Here is a 15,669-nt window from a genome sequence, read left to right on the forward strand (position 1 = left end):
CTCGGGGTCCTGGGATTGAGCCCCACGTAGGGCTTCCTGCACAGTAGGGAGTCTAAAACAACCTGCACGCTTACATTTACAGATAAGCTTCCACATACAGGGGGTGAGTTGTTGCAAGGTGCCTAATCTCACTTAAGACTCTCTTACTTTGGGATGGATCCCAGCCTCTCCAGCTACACAATAAGTGGAAGAGCATGCTCCTAGGCTGAGGACCAGGATCCTCCTCACACTAGGAGCCCCCACTTCACCCCCGGTGGGGAAAGCAGCTGAGGAACTGAAGAGAGCAAAGCTGAAACAGTGCAGGGAAGATGAAGGCCTCCTCCCAGCCGGGGTCAGGGGGTCAGAGAACTGTCTCTCAATAGAGGAGTGGCCAGAAGTGTGGCCCTTTGTCTGGGACATTACGCCGCTCCTGGGGGATCAGCACATAGTGCCATGTGAGGGTGCCTCCACCTACCAGTCAGAGAGGGAAAAGCCCGTGGTAGAACAGTGTGCATGCTAGAATCTTCATCCGTGTCAGCAAGTATGTTGATGTGTTTATATAAATAGACAATGCTGGGCACCTGGGTGGCTCAGTGGTTGAGCGTCTGCCTTTGGCTCAGTCATCATCCCGGGGTCCTGAGATCGAGTTTCGCATTGGGCTGCCTGCAGGGAGCCTGCTTCTCCCTCTGCCTATGTCTCTGTCTCTGTGTGTGTGTCTCTCATGAATAAATAAGTAAATCTTTCCAATAAATAAATAACTATGCATTGCTTTGGAAGAATTCTGAAAGAATACAAAACAAACTGTCATTAGTGGTAATTACCCTAGAAAAGGGACCTTTACCTTCTACCTTCTGCACTGTTTTAATTTTTACCAAAATAAGTATGTATTACCTTTGACATTTCAGAAAATACGAGGAAAAATTAGATTAGCTAAGAGCTCAGAAAAGTTAACACTCATTACTCTTCCTCCCTTACTGTAATAAATAAATAAATAAACAAATAAAATGCAAGTGAGAGAACTGTCTCATTCACCAGGATCGCATAGCCTTTGCATCCCTAGGAGTGCTGGGTAAATAGGAGTTAAGACATAGCCACTCTGGTGAGTAGAGCATCTTTTCCCTGGAGCATATTTCCAATAGTTAATGTTACTGCACTGAAGAAGATGTGTATTTTTCCCAAAGGACTAACAAAAGCTACTGAGAACAAATTACATCTACCCTTGTAACAAAGTCTATTCTCTCTGTTTCATGGTTAGAAAATGCTATGGAGATGCAGAGGGCACCTTATAAAACACAGACTGTCATGAAAAGAAACAAAAGAGGGTCTTCACTGAGTTGTAAGCTGGCAATAAGGTTGACACTGGTGTGGGGAACTCAAACCTCACATGTTTTGGGTTTTCCTTAGAAAAAGAGAAAGGCTTAGGCCAAAGATGAGTTTCTAAATTTAAACTTCCATCCCCAGAGACAGCCCTCTAGTTGCTGATTCAGTTTCACCTCCTAAAAACAGGGTCTTGGATAAGATTCTGCAGGAGCAGTCAGGATTACCTGCTGTACTCCTAGCTGTGGTTTTTTTTTTTTTTTTCTTTTTTTTTTTTCTTTTCCTAGTTTGCCTTGGGACACTCTCTATATATCATTTTCCCTGAACAGAAACTGTTTGGAGAGGAAGTATTCATTAAATGCTATCTGCTCTTCAAGGGCAAGATGTTGTTGTCAAGTTTAGTAGGAAAAGGAAATAGTGGAAGGTAAAACATGCTGTTGTGGTGACAAACTGGAAATGTATCCTGAGACAGATCAACAAACCAAGTTGCTGAGCTGTTAACACAAAATACTACAATAAAAAGCTCTGCTGACTGGTTGCCATTCAACCAGCTTGCCACAGCCAGTAGAGATGGCCACACCTTCTGCTGCCACCACTCGGAGTGGAGACTTACTGAGAACCTGGGTGTGTTGGTGGCACACCTGTATGGGGCAATTGCAATTGCTGCTGGAATCACATCATTTAAGTAGACATTAACCAAACTGAAAATACATGAGTTTAGGGGATTTTTTTAAAAAAACATTGTTATGTCTGCGAATATTAAGTCAAAAGTTTTCGAAAGACTTTCTGAAGGCAAGTTGCTTTTAAAAAGTCAAGTGAGGGGATCCCTGGGTGGCGCAGCGGTTTAGCGCCTGCCTTTGGCCCAGGGCGCGATCCTGGAGACCCGGGATCGAATCCCACGTCGGGCTCCCGGTGCATGGAGCCTGCTTCTCCCTCTGCCTGTGTCTCTGCCTCTCTCTCTCTCTCTGTGTGACTATCATAAATAAATAAAAATTTAAAAAAAAAATTAAAAAAAAAAAGTCAAGTGAAAGACTACATGTACATCACACAACTCTTAAAGATTTTTAAAATGAAACGTTCTGCACTGAGCTTGCTTTGAAGATCTCACAGCTCATATCACTCTGAAGACACTGAAAGGAATGTAAGGAAGGAACTGTGGGCAGAATTTACACAAGAACAATGAGAGGGGTATTAATCATCGCATCTATAAAACTCCGAGAAAAGGCCTTGACTCTATGACACAGACGTACATTTATGGACATTTAACCAAAACATCAAAGGTATATGTGAAGCACTTCCAGCAAAGAAGAGGCCTTCTACTATGTAATATTAAGAAACACTCCATTCTTCCCATCCTCAAAAACCACCTAAAATCTCTCTGCCTTCATGGGATGCTTGTCAGGTAAGGATGCCTAATCTCTGCCCAAGGAAACTCTACCCATCTCTCAAGACTCAACTGAGATGAGGCTTCTCATGAAACCTTCTCTAATCATCTCAAATGGAAGAAGTCCCCTGTCCTCCACGATATCCCACGTGCTTTACTTGGATCACTTTGGTGTCATTTATTATGCATTGCCTTCTGTTACAGTAATTTGTGTGGATGTCTTTGCTCCCTTTTCATACTGCAAGAATTAAAGAACCATGTCTCATTCACCACAGTAGTGAAAAGAGCACTGACTTGGGAGTTGGGAAACTTGAATTTTAGTCCTTGCTCTTCGCTGATGAGCCTTGTGACCTTGGGTGGCTTAACTCACTCTGAAACAGAACTTTGTAGTCAATGTATCAGTCTGCATCCTGAGCCCAGAGTTAAAGGCACCATGCTGAGAGGAGAGGGGAAGGAGGGGCAGTGCCTTTCAAGGACCTGCAGTTGGCACTAGGGTAAAAAAAAATCATGTTTGAATTATATACTTCATCACTTTCTAATGAATGATTCATGTAAGTTATCATCTGATGACCCTGAGGGGAAAAATCCAACTGCTGGGGTTGTCCTAGCACACCAGTCATTTTCCTCAAGTTGCTTGCATCCTGGCACTTCTTCGCCTCTAACTAAAGGAAATTTCCAGCCTCAACACAGGTTCTATTCTTAAAATCTACTGGTAAGTTACTTGCTAAAACTGTCAATGCACTTCCCTATGGAAATGAAGGCACCAGTACTGGTAGGAAGCCACAGTTGGGATACCAAGTTAGCCTGTAATGCCATTTAGCCCAGAGTGCACCTGAGTCAGGATCGAATCTGCTGTGGACATACCTGACCCACAGCTGATATCCACCCCTCTCATTCCCACCCCTTGAGATCCTGATGTGGAAGCCCAGGGAGTATTGCGAGGTGGGGGTTGGGGCAGGGGTAGGTGAGGAAGTGAACTATAGTTTTGAGAGAATTTGTGGAATTAAAGGAGAAGAAAGAAGAAAACTTGAGATAATGAGAAGTAGCTTAGGTTACATTTTTCAAAAGCCGAATGACTAATCAACTGTTTATTCTCCCATTCATGATCACCTCCTAATGCACATCCCAGGGTTATGCACTTCATCCCACTGCCTCAGGTTGCTCAGCCTCAGTACCAAGGGCCAGTTGGGCCTGAGAATTCTTTTGTGGTGGGGACTATCCTGTGCCCTGAGGAGGTGTGGCTTGTCCCTGGAATCTAGTCACTAAACCCAGCAGCACCCACCTCTTCACCAGTTACGACAATAAAAATCTCCCCGGGCATTGTCAAATGTCCCTCGACTGACAAAATCAACCATTGTTGAAAACCACCACACCAAATGGACTCAGCAGAGGTTTTTGAACTTTGTAGGCTTTAGAATCACATAGTGAGTGTATTAGAAACAAAGGTTCAGAGATTCTGATGCAGTATGTTGAGGAGGGGGCTGCGAGTTTGCTTTTTTTTTTTTTTAAAGGTTTTATTTATTTATTCATGATAGACACACAGAAAGAGGCAGAGACTTAGGCAGAGAGAGAAGCAGGTTCCCTGTGATGTAGCCCGATGTAGGACTCCCAGGATCCTGGGACCACGCTCTGAGCTGAAGGCAGACGCTCAACCACTGAGCCACCCAGGTGCCCTGGGAGTCTGCATTTTTAACAAGCATTTTTAACTGATACCAGTGGCCCTCAGGAAGTATTTTGGGAAACACTACAATAAAGATTCAGTGAAGTAGGGGCGCCTGGGTGGCTCAGTCAGGTAAGCGTCAGCCTGCAGCTCAGGTCATGATCTCATGATCTCAAGGGCCTGGGATCAAGCCCCACCCTCAGCTGTGGGGCTTTCAATTGATTTTTACCCCAAGGCACTTGTGGCCCTTTGAAAGTTTGCTTTCCTCCCTCCATCTGGGACCTACCATGTGGACAGGCTCTGTAACTAAGCTTTTTATATATATTTTTCATTTGATCCTCTCCTTCACCATAGGAGAAAGCTTATCAACTTCTTTTAACATTATCTCTCTGGAAAAAATTCATTGTCTCAAAGTATTGGGATACAAACTAACTTCTGACCCACAATGTCTTCACAAAATAGGGACGGCCTGTGCCAGTCCTAGAGCTCCACAATCTCTCTAAACTCTGCAACTTGGTTAGGATGGGCAAAGGCTCTGAGTTGGAAAGGCAACGTGTCTCTCATGGGCTCGCCCAGTCCCCAGGACCCTGTCCCATTACATAAAGAAGTCCTCGTATGTGGCCCAAGGGGAAGACATTCTCAGCTTCTCTCCCAGATATTCCAAATTAGAGAATGAAAGACACAAAACATGAGAGACACCTAACTCTGGGAAACGAACAAGGGGTAGTGGAAAGGGAGGTGGGTGGGGGGTTGGGGTGACTGGGTGAAGGGCACTGAGGGGGGGCACTTGGCGGGATGAGCACTGGGTGTTATGCTATATGTTGTTGGCAAACTGAACTCCAATAAATAAATAAATTAAATAAATAAATAAATAAATAAAAATGAAAGACAAAGGGATTACCAGTGTCTTCCCATTCCGATGCCACAGGTGGGTATGCAAAGCAGCCACCTTTCACCTTTGGGGGCAGAAGGTGACATAAGTGAGTGAAACTGGGTGGGATTGTAGCTCATCAGCCATCTCTAGCCATCTCCTGACATGTGGGATGTGGGATGACCAGACCATGGCTGTTGGCTCTTCTGAGAAGCCAGAAATCCAGAGTTTTATACAGAATTTTTAAGCATTGGCAACTAAACAAAACAAAAACAAAAACAAAAACAAAAACAAAAACAAAACAACAACAACAAAAAACAACCTTTCCTCTAATTTGAGCAAACAAAACATGTCATTAAATGTGTTGGCTTATGACCTCTGTGTTCCAGATTCTTTTCTGGGTAGGACACTGCCTACACTATGCATTCTTTCTCCTCTCTCTTACTCTCTCCAACCCCCTGTGCCTCTCAATCCCAACCTCCCACAGACAATATAATTTCCAACTCCTCCCAAGAACCTTCGGTCTCATTTTCCATCAGAACCCTTGGCTGCCAGTGTCTGACCCTGACAAACAGGGGCAACTCTTTAAACTGCGTTCCGTCTTTGTCCAGCTTCTATGGGTGGGCTGTGCTTTCCTTTGTGGCCCTCTGCCATGCCCTTCCGCCAACAACACCCCCTTTGGTTGCTGGTTGCTTCTGGATTTCCCGTTAACTTGCTTGAACCATGTGTCCTTCCTGTCCTTCAGGGGCAGTGATGGGAAGAGGATGGGTAGTTGATACTGATGGATCTCTGAGGATTACAGAACCCCAAACTGCATTCTGGCAGTGGCAAGTGGCAAGTCTTACCAAGGGGAATGGCTGGAGGGTCAGCTAGGGAGGCTGGATTCTCAGCAAGGGGCTCTCAGAATAAGAAAGGATTCTAGCGTGCAAATGGAGGTCTAGACACAGGAGCACTTCCTGACTTCAATGAACTGAAGGTCAGAGGCCTTTGCTCATGTAGGGGCACAAAACAAGCCTCCTGATTCACATGTGATCGTGATTACAGGTTGGAGGATGAAAAATGACCAAAATTGAAATCATTGCCAGCCATGCAAGAAAAGGCTCGGTGTCAGATTTCATGTCGTTCTTAAATAAAAATTTAAATTTTTATTTAAAAAAGTGATTAATCACTTTAAAAAGTGAGTTAAGTGATTTTAAAATATATTTGTAATGACATTTCTTGTACACCTGAGTTTATGGTCACAAATTTATACTTACTTATCATCATTGCTATGATATCGGCAAGTTTCATACGTTTTCAATCCATGATCTCAACCAAAAATCTAGTTATCCGAAGCCTTTTGACTTTTCTAAATACCTGCTTGTTAAATTCTCCTGTTTCAGATACAATCTTTTCATGTAATGGCTATGTGGGGGCAGCACCAAGTCCTACATCTTTTGGTAACCATGATCTTGATGCTTTAACACAAATGTGACCTGACCCCTCTCACTCTGCTTCTGCTGTCCCCCTCACCCCCTCACAGAGATCTGGAGCTTGTTAGGAGAGAGGAAGAAACCCCAGGTACCTCATATTCCTGCTGTTAAGGAGGGGGTGGAACGGCCCTGCCTCATGAGCGGTGCGCAGCATGTAAATCACTCTTCTGGTGATGAAGCTCTCATACTGGGAAACAAGACTGGTTCAAGCAATCCATGTGATAACATGGTACTAGCTTTAGAGTAATATGCAAATGGAAGTGAAGGGAGAAATCATAATAGGGAAGTGACCCCAAAAGCTGTGGAAGATGAATTAATGGAAGCCAGTTTATGCACATCGTACAAGTCCTGGCTCAACACTGGCATGTTGCCATGCACAGGGACCTCCTTAAACAAAAAAGTGAAAAATTGATAAAGCCAAGGCATTTCGGGCTCCTTGCCACTCTGCCTCACTTTTTCCTTATTCGTTGCTTTTGAAAGACAATTTTTCTATTAGAAAAACATGTTTTCATTCTGGTCTTCTTAAAAAAAAAAAAAGCGCACACACAGCATTTTAATCAATAGAGAAGTAGCATAACGTGTTTAGTCCAGGGAATGAGGACAGTTGAGGCAAGACTCCGGTAAAAAAAAAAGAGTGCTGTTCACAGAACTGGGAGTTCTTGTCCGGACTCCACCACTAGAAGCTGTGTGGTGTGAGGTAAATTACTTCCTATCTCTGAGCCTCTGTTTCCTCAAATGCAAAATGAAGCTTTTGAACTTGGGGATCTCTAAGACTCTCACTTCCAGTTAGTGCTCTAGTGGTCAGGGGTGGGCAAGGATTGGAAAGATCAGAGGACATGTGCAAATTTAAAGGGAATCATGGGGGCGGGGGCGGGGGGCACCTGGGTGGCTCAGTTAAAGTCAGCTCTTGATTTTGGCTCAGGTCATGATCTCAGGGTCGTGGGATCGAGCCCCAGGTCCGTCTCCATACTGGACATGGAGCTTGCTTGGGATTCTCTCCCTCCTTCTCCCTCTGCCCATCCCCCTGCATGTGCACTTACTCTCTCTCTCTCTCTCTCTAAAATAAATAAATAATCTTTTTAAAAAAATAAAAATTAAATTAAAAAATGCTTGAAGAAGGGAATAATAGGTCAAATCTAGCAGGATTTTTCTAAATTCTAGCAGAATCTACTTTTACATTCACTCCAAAAAAGAAACAGGAAGGAAAATATAACACCCTCAATGACAAATTGTCAGTTTTAGATGGAAGTACTTCCTCCCACCCATATTTTACCTCCGTTTTTAACCACCGATAACTTACAAAAGAGGGAAATGAGCAGAGGCAGAAAGCTATCTCTGTTACCTGTGAGGGCCTGACCCACACCACCCAGGTCTGCCTTTATTTTACAGAAATCCTGCGACTATCTCTTCAGGGGTTTTCCAGACTTCTAAATCTCCCTCTTTCAAGGTCAAGGTTATGAGACTGTCTCTGTGTGTGGTAAGGCCTTTTTCTTTTAGCACTTTTGTCCAGAGGGAATAGAGAAGGGTTAACTCTTGCTATTCCTATAGTCCTCAGGTTAGACACCAAGCCCCAGCCCGGCCTGGCTGGCTAGACCACGTGAGCCATGACCCCGACCACCGTCATTCACTCTGGCCTGCCCCCTGGATCGGGCTGCCCTCCACCCCTCTCTGGAATCCGACACTTGGATGCTTTTCCATGACATGACTCCTCTTACACTGACTCTCTAGAACTGAGCACCTGTGCCCAGGGCACAGTATGACACACCCCCTTCTGCTTTACTGCTGAAGCCAGCTCAGTATCAGCAAGAAGGTGTTTAGGACATTTCTTCTCCTCTCTATTAATACAAAGATGTTAAAAATGATTTCCTTTAGGAAACTGTCCTGAATCCATTTTCTAAGCAAAAGAGATCCTAATAGGTCAATGGGAAAGGAGACCTGGAGTCTCAGGATCTTAGGCAGCATTTTGCTCAAATATCTTCTTTTAAATATGAGAAAATGAGGCCCAGAGAAGTGAAGTGATGCACCTAAGGTCACCCAGCTGGTTAGCATCAGAACCATTACTTTAATGCAAATCTCATAACTCCTCAGCCTGTGCTGTCCTGTGTGAAAGATACTTGGGGCAGATAGAACATTGTGGTACCATGGATAACATCTAGTCTACACAACAGATAATAAACAACACTAGTCTACTGGCTCCATAATAAGCCATAACATTGGACGAGGAAGGATGGATGGTAAGAGTAGGCTGTGAGGTTTACAAAGGAAGTAAATAAAATTCCTCAGCATAAATTCATATTTGCACACAAAGCTGATGAGCCCAATACCCAAGAACGCTTATTTGGGCAAACACATAGCAGTAAGCGTTCCTGAGGACTGTTACGGTTTGAACTACAACCATCTCAAAATGAAGTTGAAGCCTTAACACCCAGAATCTAAGAGTGAGACCTTATTTGGAAGCCGATATAATCAAGTTAAGATGAGGTCATACTGGATTAGTGTGGGCTCAAGTCCAATGACCCGTACCATTATAAGAAGAGGGAAATTTGGACATGGTCACATAGGCAAGAAGCCACTTGAAGACGGAGGCAGAGATTGGAGTGATGCTTCTCCAAGCCAAGAAATGCCACAGATTGTTGGCATTTACCCAAAGCTGGAAGAGGCAAGGAAAGATCCTCTCCTAGAGCCTTTAAAGAGAGTACAACCCTGCCAATACCTTGGCTTCAGACCTCTAGCCTCCAGAATTGTGAGAGGATAGATTTCTGCAGTGTAAGTCACCTCGTTTGTGATTATTTGTCACAGTAGCCTCAGCAAACTAACACCAAATGGGGAAATCCCTGGGGTGGGTTGGACTGAAGGGAAGAGATTGAAATCCTGCAAACAAATGCAACTAGTCAAGGCCTGTATGTCAGTCCTGGAATAAAGCAGTCCTGCCCAGTGTGGTCCTTCATCCATGACACTTCTGTTCACAAACTTCCAGGATTGCCTGTCTTGATCCGAGGTGGCGTGAGAGGGTGGGAAGAAGATTAGCACTGGGGTGAGACAAATCTAGATTTGAACTCTGTCTGCTACTCCCTTAGGTTGGAAAGGGTAGAGAACATACTTTGGAGGGCTCAGTGTCATCATTCGGAAAATGCAGCCTCCCCTGCAGAGCTGCTGTCAGAACTGCTATACTGGCCTGTGGCGACCCTGGCATAGTTGGTTTCTTTCCCTCTGCTTTATTTAGCTTTCAGCTAGATTTTAAGCAGTTTGGGGGTTGGGAATGGGAAAGGGAACTAAGATTTTAAACACTTCCCATATGAAGAAAAGAGCTGGAGTCACTAAATGAGGAGCTGGGGAGCACCTTTAAGGCCATACAGGATCCTCTCATTCTAGGGATGAGAGCACTGGTCACATTGTACATTTTCCACATTCACCATAGATGGTGTTGGGCAACTGGGAGACCTCCGAGTGAATGTTCGGTGATGGATAAAGTGACTTGGGAATACCTCGTAAAGAAATGAGGCTTAATCTTATGTTGAGGAATCCCTGGGTGGCGCAGTGGTTTGGCGCCTGCCTTTGGCCCAGGGCGTGATCCTGGAGACCCGGGATCGAATCCCACGTCGGGCTCCCGGTGCATGGAGCCTGCTTCTCCCTCTGCCTATGTCTCTGCCTCTCTCTCTCTCTCTCTCTGTGTGTGTGTGTGTGACTACCATAAATAAATTTAAAAAAAAAATCTTATGGTGAGAACAAAAGTCACTATTTGGCACCACGTAACAGACCTCACCTCACTGCTTTGCTTAGACTGGGGTCTGGTTGTCCCACTTCTGGTCTGGTATCTCTCAAAGAATGCTTGCTGGCCTACCTTCCTTGAAAGATCTTCAGAGGGTTCAAGGTCTGAGCTTAAATGAAAGTTACTCAAAAATAGGTGCTCAGAATTCATAAAACATTTTTAGCTGTATAACCAATTCTATAAGACCAAAAGAATTAATAAATTATTTATTAATTTATAAATAAAGAGTTAATAAAAATTAATAAATTAACTATTTATTAATTTATGAATAAAGAGTTAATTTAAAAAAAGATATTTAGGGGCACCTGGGTGGCTCAGTCACTTGAGCATCTGACCTTTGGTCTCAGCTCAGGTAATGATCTCATGGGTCGGGAGATGAAGCCCTGCACTGGGCTCCACACTCAGAAGATTCTCTCCCTCTGCCCCTCCCCCCATTCACACTCGAAAGCTTGCTCTCTTTCTCTTTCTCTCAAATAAGTAAATAAATCCTTAATTAAAAAATAATACTCAACCCAAAGTCAAATCTAACTTAGAGTAGAAGGTAAATATAGCTCCTACTGTAAAGATAAAAGATGCAAGAAAACAAAGACTAACTATAACTGTTATTTTCTCCCAAAAAGGAGGCAGTATCTTCCATGTCTGCCCAAGCAACTGCCTTGCGTACTTCCTCTGTTTTCTTGCTCTCCCTAGCACTCAGCACGTGTGACACATTGTATTTACTTGTTTATTCAATCGGGGCCCATCTCTACTCACGAGAATATGAGTTCCACAGGGGCTCAGACTTGGTCTCCTTTATTCACGGATGTATCCCCAGGGCCTGGTACAGTTCCGGTCACATAATTGGTTCACAATACATATTTGTTGAATAAACGAGTGAATGAATAAACAAGTTTGGGCAGGGAGAGGAGCAGTCACATGGTGTGGATAAGGAAGTACAATACGTGGCTACCTTATGCCTACAAAAGTTGCCTCTAGGGGCATCTGGGTGGCTCAGTGGTTGAGCGTTTGCCTTTGGCTCAGGTCATGATCCCGGGGTCCTGGGATGGAGCCCCACATCGGGCTCCCTGCAGGAAGCCTGCTTCTCCCTCTGCCTATGTCTCTCCCTCTGTCTCTCTGTGTCTCTCATGAACAAATAAAATAAAAAAAAAAAAGTCACCTCCATGTCTACTAGCCAGCGAGAATCTCTCTCTTGCTGCTCTGATTTCATCATCATCACTAAGTAACTTTTATTTTTTTAATTTTTTTAAAAGATTTTATTTGTTGATTTATTTATTTGAGAGGGAGTGAGCAGGGGGAGGGGCAGAGGGAGAGGAAGGGAATCTCAAGCTGACACCGCACTGAGCCCTGAGCCAGACTGGGGGCTTGATTCCATGACCCTGAGATCATGACCTGAGGCCAAACCAAGAATCAGATGCTCAACTGACTGAGCCCCACAGGCACCCCTAAGCAACTTTTTTTTTTTTTAAAGATTTTATTTATTTATTTGAGAGAGAGTGAGAAAGAATGAGCAGTGGGGGAGGGGCAGAGGGAAAAGCAAGCTCTCTGCTGAACAGGTTGCTCAATGTGGAGCTCGATCCCAGGAGCCTGGGATGGTGACCTGAGCCAAAGGCAGACAGTAGATGCCTAACTGACTGAGCACCCCCCCCCGCCGGGCCCCTAAGCAACCTTTGATTTAAATCTTCCTATATGCACCTTCCTACAGATGGGGATACAAGGATCACAACTGGGGTGCACTTGGTAGGATCATTTTTAACTGTAAATTAATAGGTTGGCATTTCATATCTTCAAATTGGTTTCTATTTAAAACAATTTCGAGGAACAGACTCTCAACCAGGCTGGAAAGCTGTGGTGAAAGGAGCCAGGAGTGGCACACAGGGGAACTTGAGTTCTAACTCTCCTTTTGCCTCACCTGTGGCCTTAACAAATCACTTTTTTAAAGTGATTTTAAAAAGTGATTTACTGGGCTTTACTTTGCCCACAGAGGCACTGAACTTGATAATCTCTGAGTCCCTTCCATCTTTCCAAGTTGGCCTTCTATAAAAATTAATAAAGTAGGCTCTTCCATGTATTTTGACTTCCTCTGAGAGGCATTAACAGGTGTCTCATGTCATCGTCTATTGGCGGTATAGTGTGGCTCACCTGGCTCGTGGGGGTCAGCGCCTTCCCTGAGGTCAGTTATCATCACCATGAAAAGACAATGTCCTCATTAAAAATCTAAACTGGAAAACACCCTTGGGGAAGTGGAGGACACACAGCAACTCTTTTCACATTCCAAATTGTACAAGTGCGTGGGTGTGGGGAGGTGGAAGGAGATGCAGAACCGGAGGAAAGACAAGGCAGGGAGTAGAGGATGTCTAGGTGATGGAAAGGCAGGTGCAGAGAACATGGGTTTGGAGTCGCTCGGTTTTCCACTACAGCCTGGTAGACACTTGGGTTGACGAATGAGAACGTGCCCATTTCAGCAGATACGTGAAGCTATTTCCATTATGAGCCATGTCACCATGGGGGAGGGCAAGAACTGAGTGTCCCATAAATTTATCTTCCTTAGAGGTCTGACTTATTCATTTGCCAAAGCTGTCCCACGCCTGCTCTCCCTGTAACTTTCTCAGCATTCATTATCTGGCTGTCCTTGAGAGATCTTAATTGTCCATTTGTGATTTGTGACAGTTGGTTATCTCTCAGATTTACACCTTCATGTCAGACTTCTCACCTGAGTTCTGGTCTTACATGACTGCTTACCTACAAATCAATACCATGTAGATATAATTACTTTAAACGTAATGTGACAAAAGCAAACTTAGCACGATCCCCTTCCCAGCTCACTCTGCTTCTATCAATGACATCACTAATCCCATTCTGAGGCTTAGATTTGAAGTGATTTCTCACCCCTCAGAACCTTTTACCAATAATCACCCACAACCTCCATAAACAACAATAACAAAGTTGTCAGTCTACTCACTGTTCAATAAATGTTCACTGTCCTGCTATTTGTATCATGAGCTGAAATGGTCTGGTCGACCACCCAAGACTGCTGAGGTGTCTCACGGAGGCTCTTGTCTTCACCTCCTTTCTCACACCTCCACCTTAACCCACCATCCATTCGTGCCTAAACTCTTGAAGTAGCTTTCTGACTGGCCTCCCAATCTCTCATTTTTCCCTGCTTCCATCCATCTCAAATAAATCCAGGTGGATCCTTTTGAAATCACTTTCAGCAAGTCACAGTTTGTCTACAAACCGAGCAAGGGCTCCTGTTTACCAATCACAAGTGTTTACTAACTCCTCCTTTGACATTTAAGAGCTTCAGTCAACGGCTCCTCTTCCCCAAGCCACGCATGATCTATATTTGTCTCTATTCAACTCACATTTGTTTGAGCATCAAGTGTGTGCTGGTCATTCTATCACCGACTACCCCCCAGCCTCCCCTTCCTCAGTTAAGCTCAGCCAGACCCTCGCCTGCAGCCACCACAGTGATACCTGCCTTTCAGACGGCTCATATTCTTGTCCTGCCAGGAATCTCCTCCTCTCTGCCGATCCAGATCTGTCTGATACCTCTTCCAAGACACACCTTCTCCCAAAGGTTCCCCATGTGAATGAATCCCAGACCACACCAATCTTTTCCTTTCTCTGAATTCCTTCGGCATTCTCACACCAGATTTCTATTGCTAAGTATTGTTCTCTTATTATTTCACACGCATTTGTTGCTTTCCTCGACTGAAATGTGAGCTCCAGAAGAGCAGGAGCCAAATCTTTTTCTCTTCTCTTACCCAGATCTGGAACGAGCAAGGGCCGACGTGAGGCCAGGAAGGGCCCTGATTTTGCACATAGCTCACAGACAAGGCCCATTTGCCGCAGTGTAGGCAATAAAGGTCTGGGCACCAAAGACCTAAGACTAGCTCTTAACACAAGCACGGAGACTGGGCCACGTTCTGAGACATACTCGTTACATGCTGAATTACATTTTTAAATATAATTCAAGTGCCTTACACATCAGGCATTCCTCTAGTGAAAAAAAATCTCTACCGAAATACAATGGCTGATAGAGCCTAGCAGGTCTCAATCACTAAACAGATTTGAAATTCTTCACTGTTCCTGGCCAGAATGCCAGGTCCAGGGGGAACAAGACGATGGCACCATCTCTCGCTGACTCTATCAGAAGTTGTCCCTACCCCTGGAAGCTACCTACAAGTTAGCACCAGTCCATGTCCTTGAATCAAAAGTTGTCGGACTTCAGTACAAGCCAGATATTCCCAGGGAAACCTGTAAGCCCGGCTCCCCTCGTCTCAGTCCAGTTACACAATGTCTTGTCCAAACCTAGAACCCAGCCAGGTGGTGTGCAGCCAGCCCCTTGCAGAACGCCCGGAAAACGCCCCCTTCCCCAGGAGTTCTTAGAAGGGGTACAGAGAGGGGCAGACTTACCCTCACATAGTAGTTCATGCCCATCCCCAACAGGTGCTGCAGAAAATGCCTGTCCTGCCTGCTCCCTGGGGTTGGCTGCCCAGCGCCAGGAAGGGGACAGGCCTCGGGAGTTAAGACGGTTGCCCTGTGCCCCACCGGGCCTGGCTGCTGCGGCAGAGGTGCGGGCCCAGCCCTAGTGAGACCGGCTTCGGGGGGGGCCGGGCTGCTGGGAGCCGGGTCCTGGCTCTCCTGGAGCTTCAGCCGGGGCACCTCTTTGGTACCCAAGCAAAAGTTTTTCAGACTCAGCAGGGTGGCCGGGTTGGCCAGCTTCACGCTGGCCATGCGAGGGATCAAGGTGCACAGTGGGGTGGGGCTCTCCTGGGCCGCCAAGGTGGCATCTTCAGGCGGCAGGTGAGGTGCCAGGGCGGGGTAGGGAGGCTGAGGCGAGCCCTTGTCGCCCCCCGCGCCTCCTCCGGGGCCGCTTTCGTCCAGGGACGTGACGGACTCGTTGCGAAAGCGGCTGTACTTGGCCCTGTGCAGCATCCCGGGGTGCCCGACGAGTCCTACGCACAGCACAAGTCCCGCCAGGCTGTCCCGACCGCGTCTTCGCATAGCCCTGGCCGTGCTGCAGCAGGACAGCGGTGCACGAATCGCCGGGTCGCCTGCGGGATCGGCGGATCCCAAGGCAAAAGCCTCAGCCCCCGCGCACCCCGCGGCCGCCGCGGCTCCCGACTCTGCGCTCTGCCCCGCCCGCCTCGGGGGCTCCGGGGGGGTGGGGGGGCTCCCCTCCCCCTCCCCCTCCCCCGCCGACTGCAGCCCTCC

At 45.9% G+C, this 15,669-nt stretch overlaps 1 protein-coding gene across 2 annotated transcripts in view; it reads right to left on the bottom strand.

The window, feature by feature from the left end:
• Positions 1-15,594, bottom strand: part of SHC4 (SHC adaptor protein 4) — a 131,872-nt gene extending 116,278 nt beyond the window's left edge. Inside the window, exon 1 of one of the 2 annotated variants that reach the window (XM_038580373.1) lies at positions 14,869-15,586. In XM_038580373.1, the coding sequence (XP_038436301.1) occupies positions 14,869-15,459 (591 nt within the window). In that variant the 5' untranslated portion in view covers positions 15,460-15,586. Of the gene's footprint in view, positions 1-14,868 lie in introns of both variants that reach the window. The other variant, XM_038580374.1, reaches the window with a different exon arrangement.
• Positions 15,595-15,669: the final 75 nt, after the last annotated feature.

The sequence above is a fragment of the Canis lupus genome, chromosome 30, assembly GCF_011100685.1.
Source record: "Canis lupus familiaris isolate Mischka breed German Shepherd chromosome 30, alternate assembly UU_Cfam_GSD_1.0, whole genome shotgun sequence".
Classification (NCBI taxonomy): domain Eukaryota; kingdom Metazoa; phylum Chordata; class Mammalia; order Carnivora; family Canidae; genus Canis; species Canis lupus.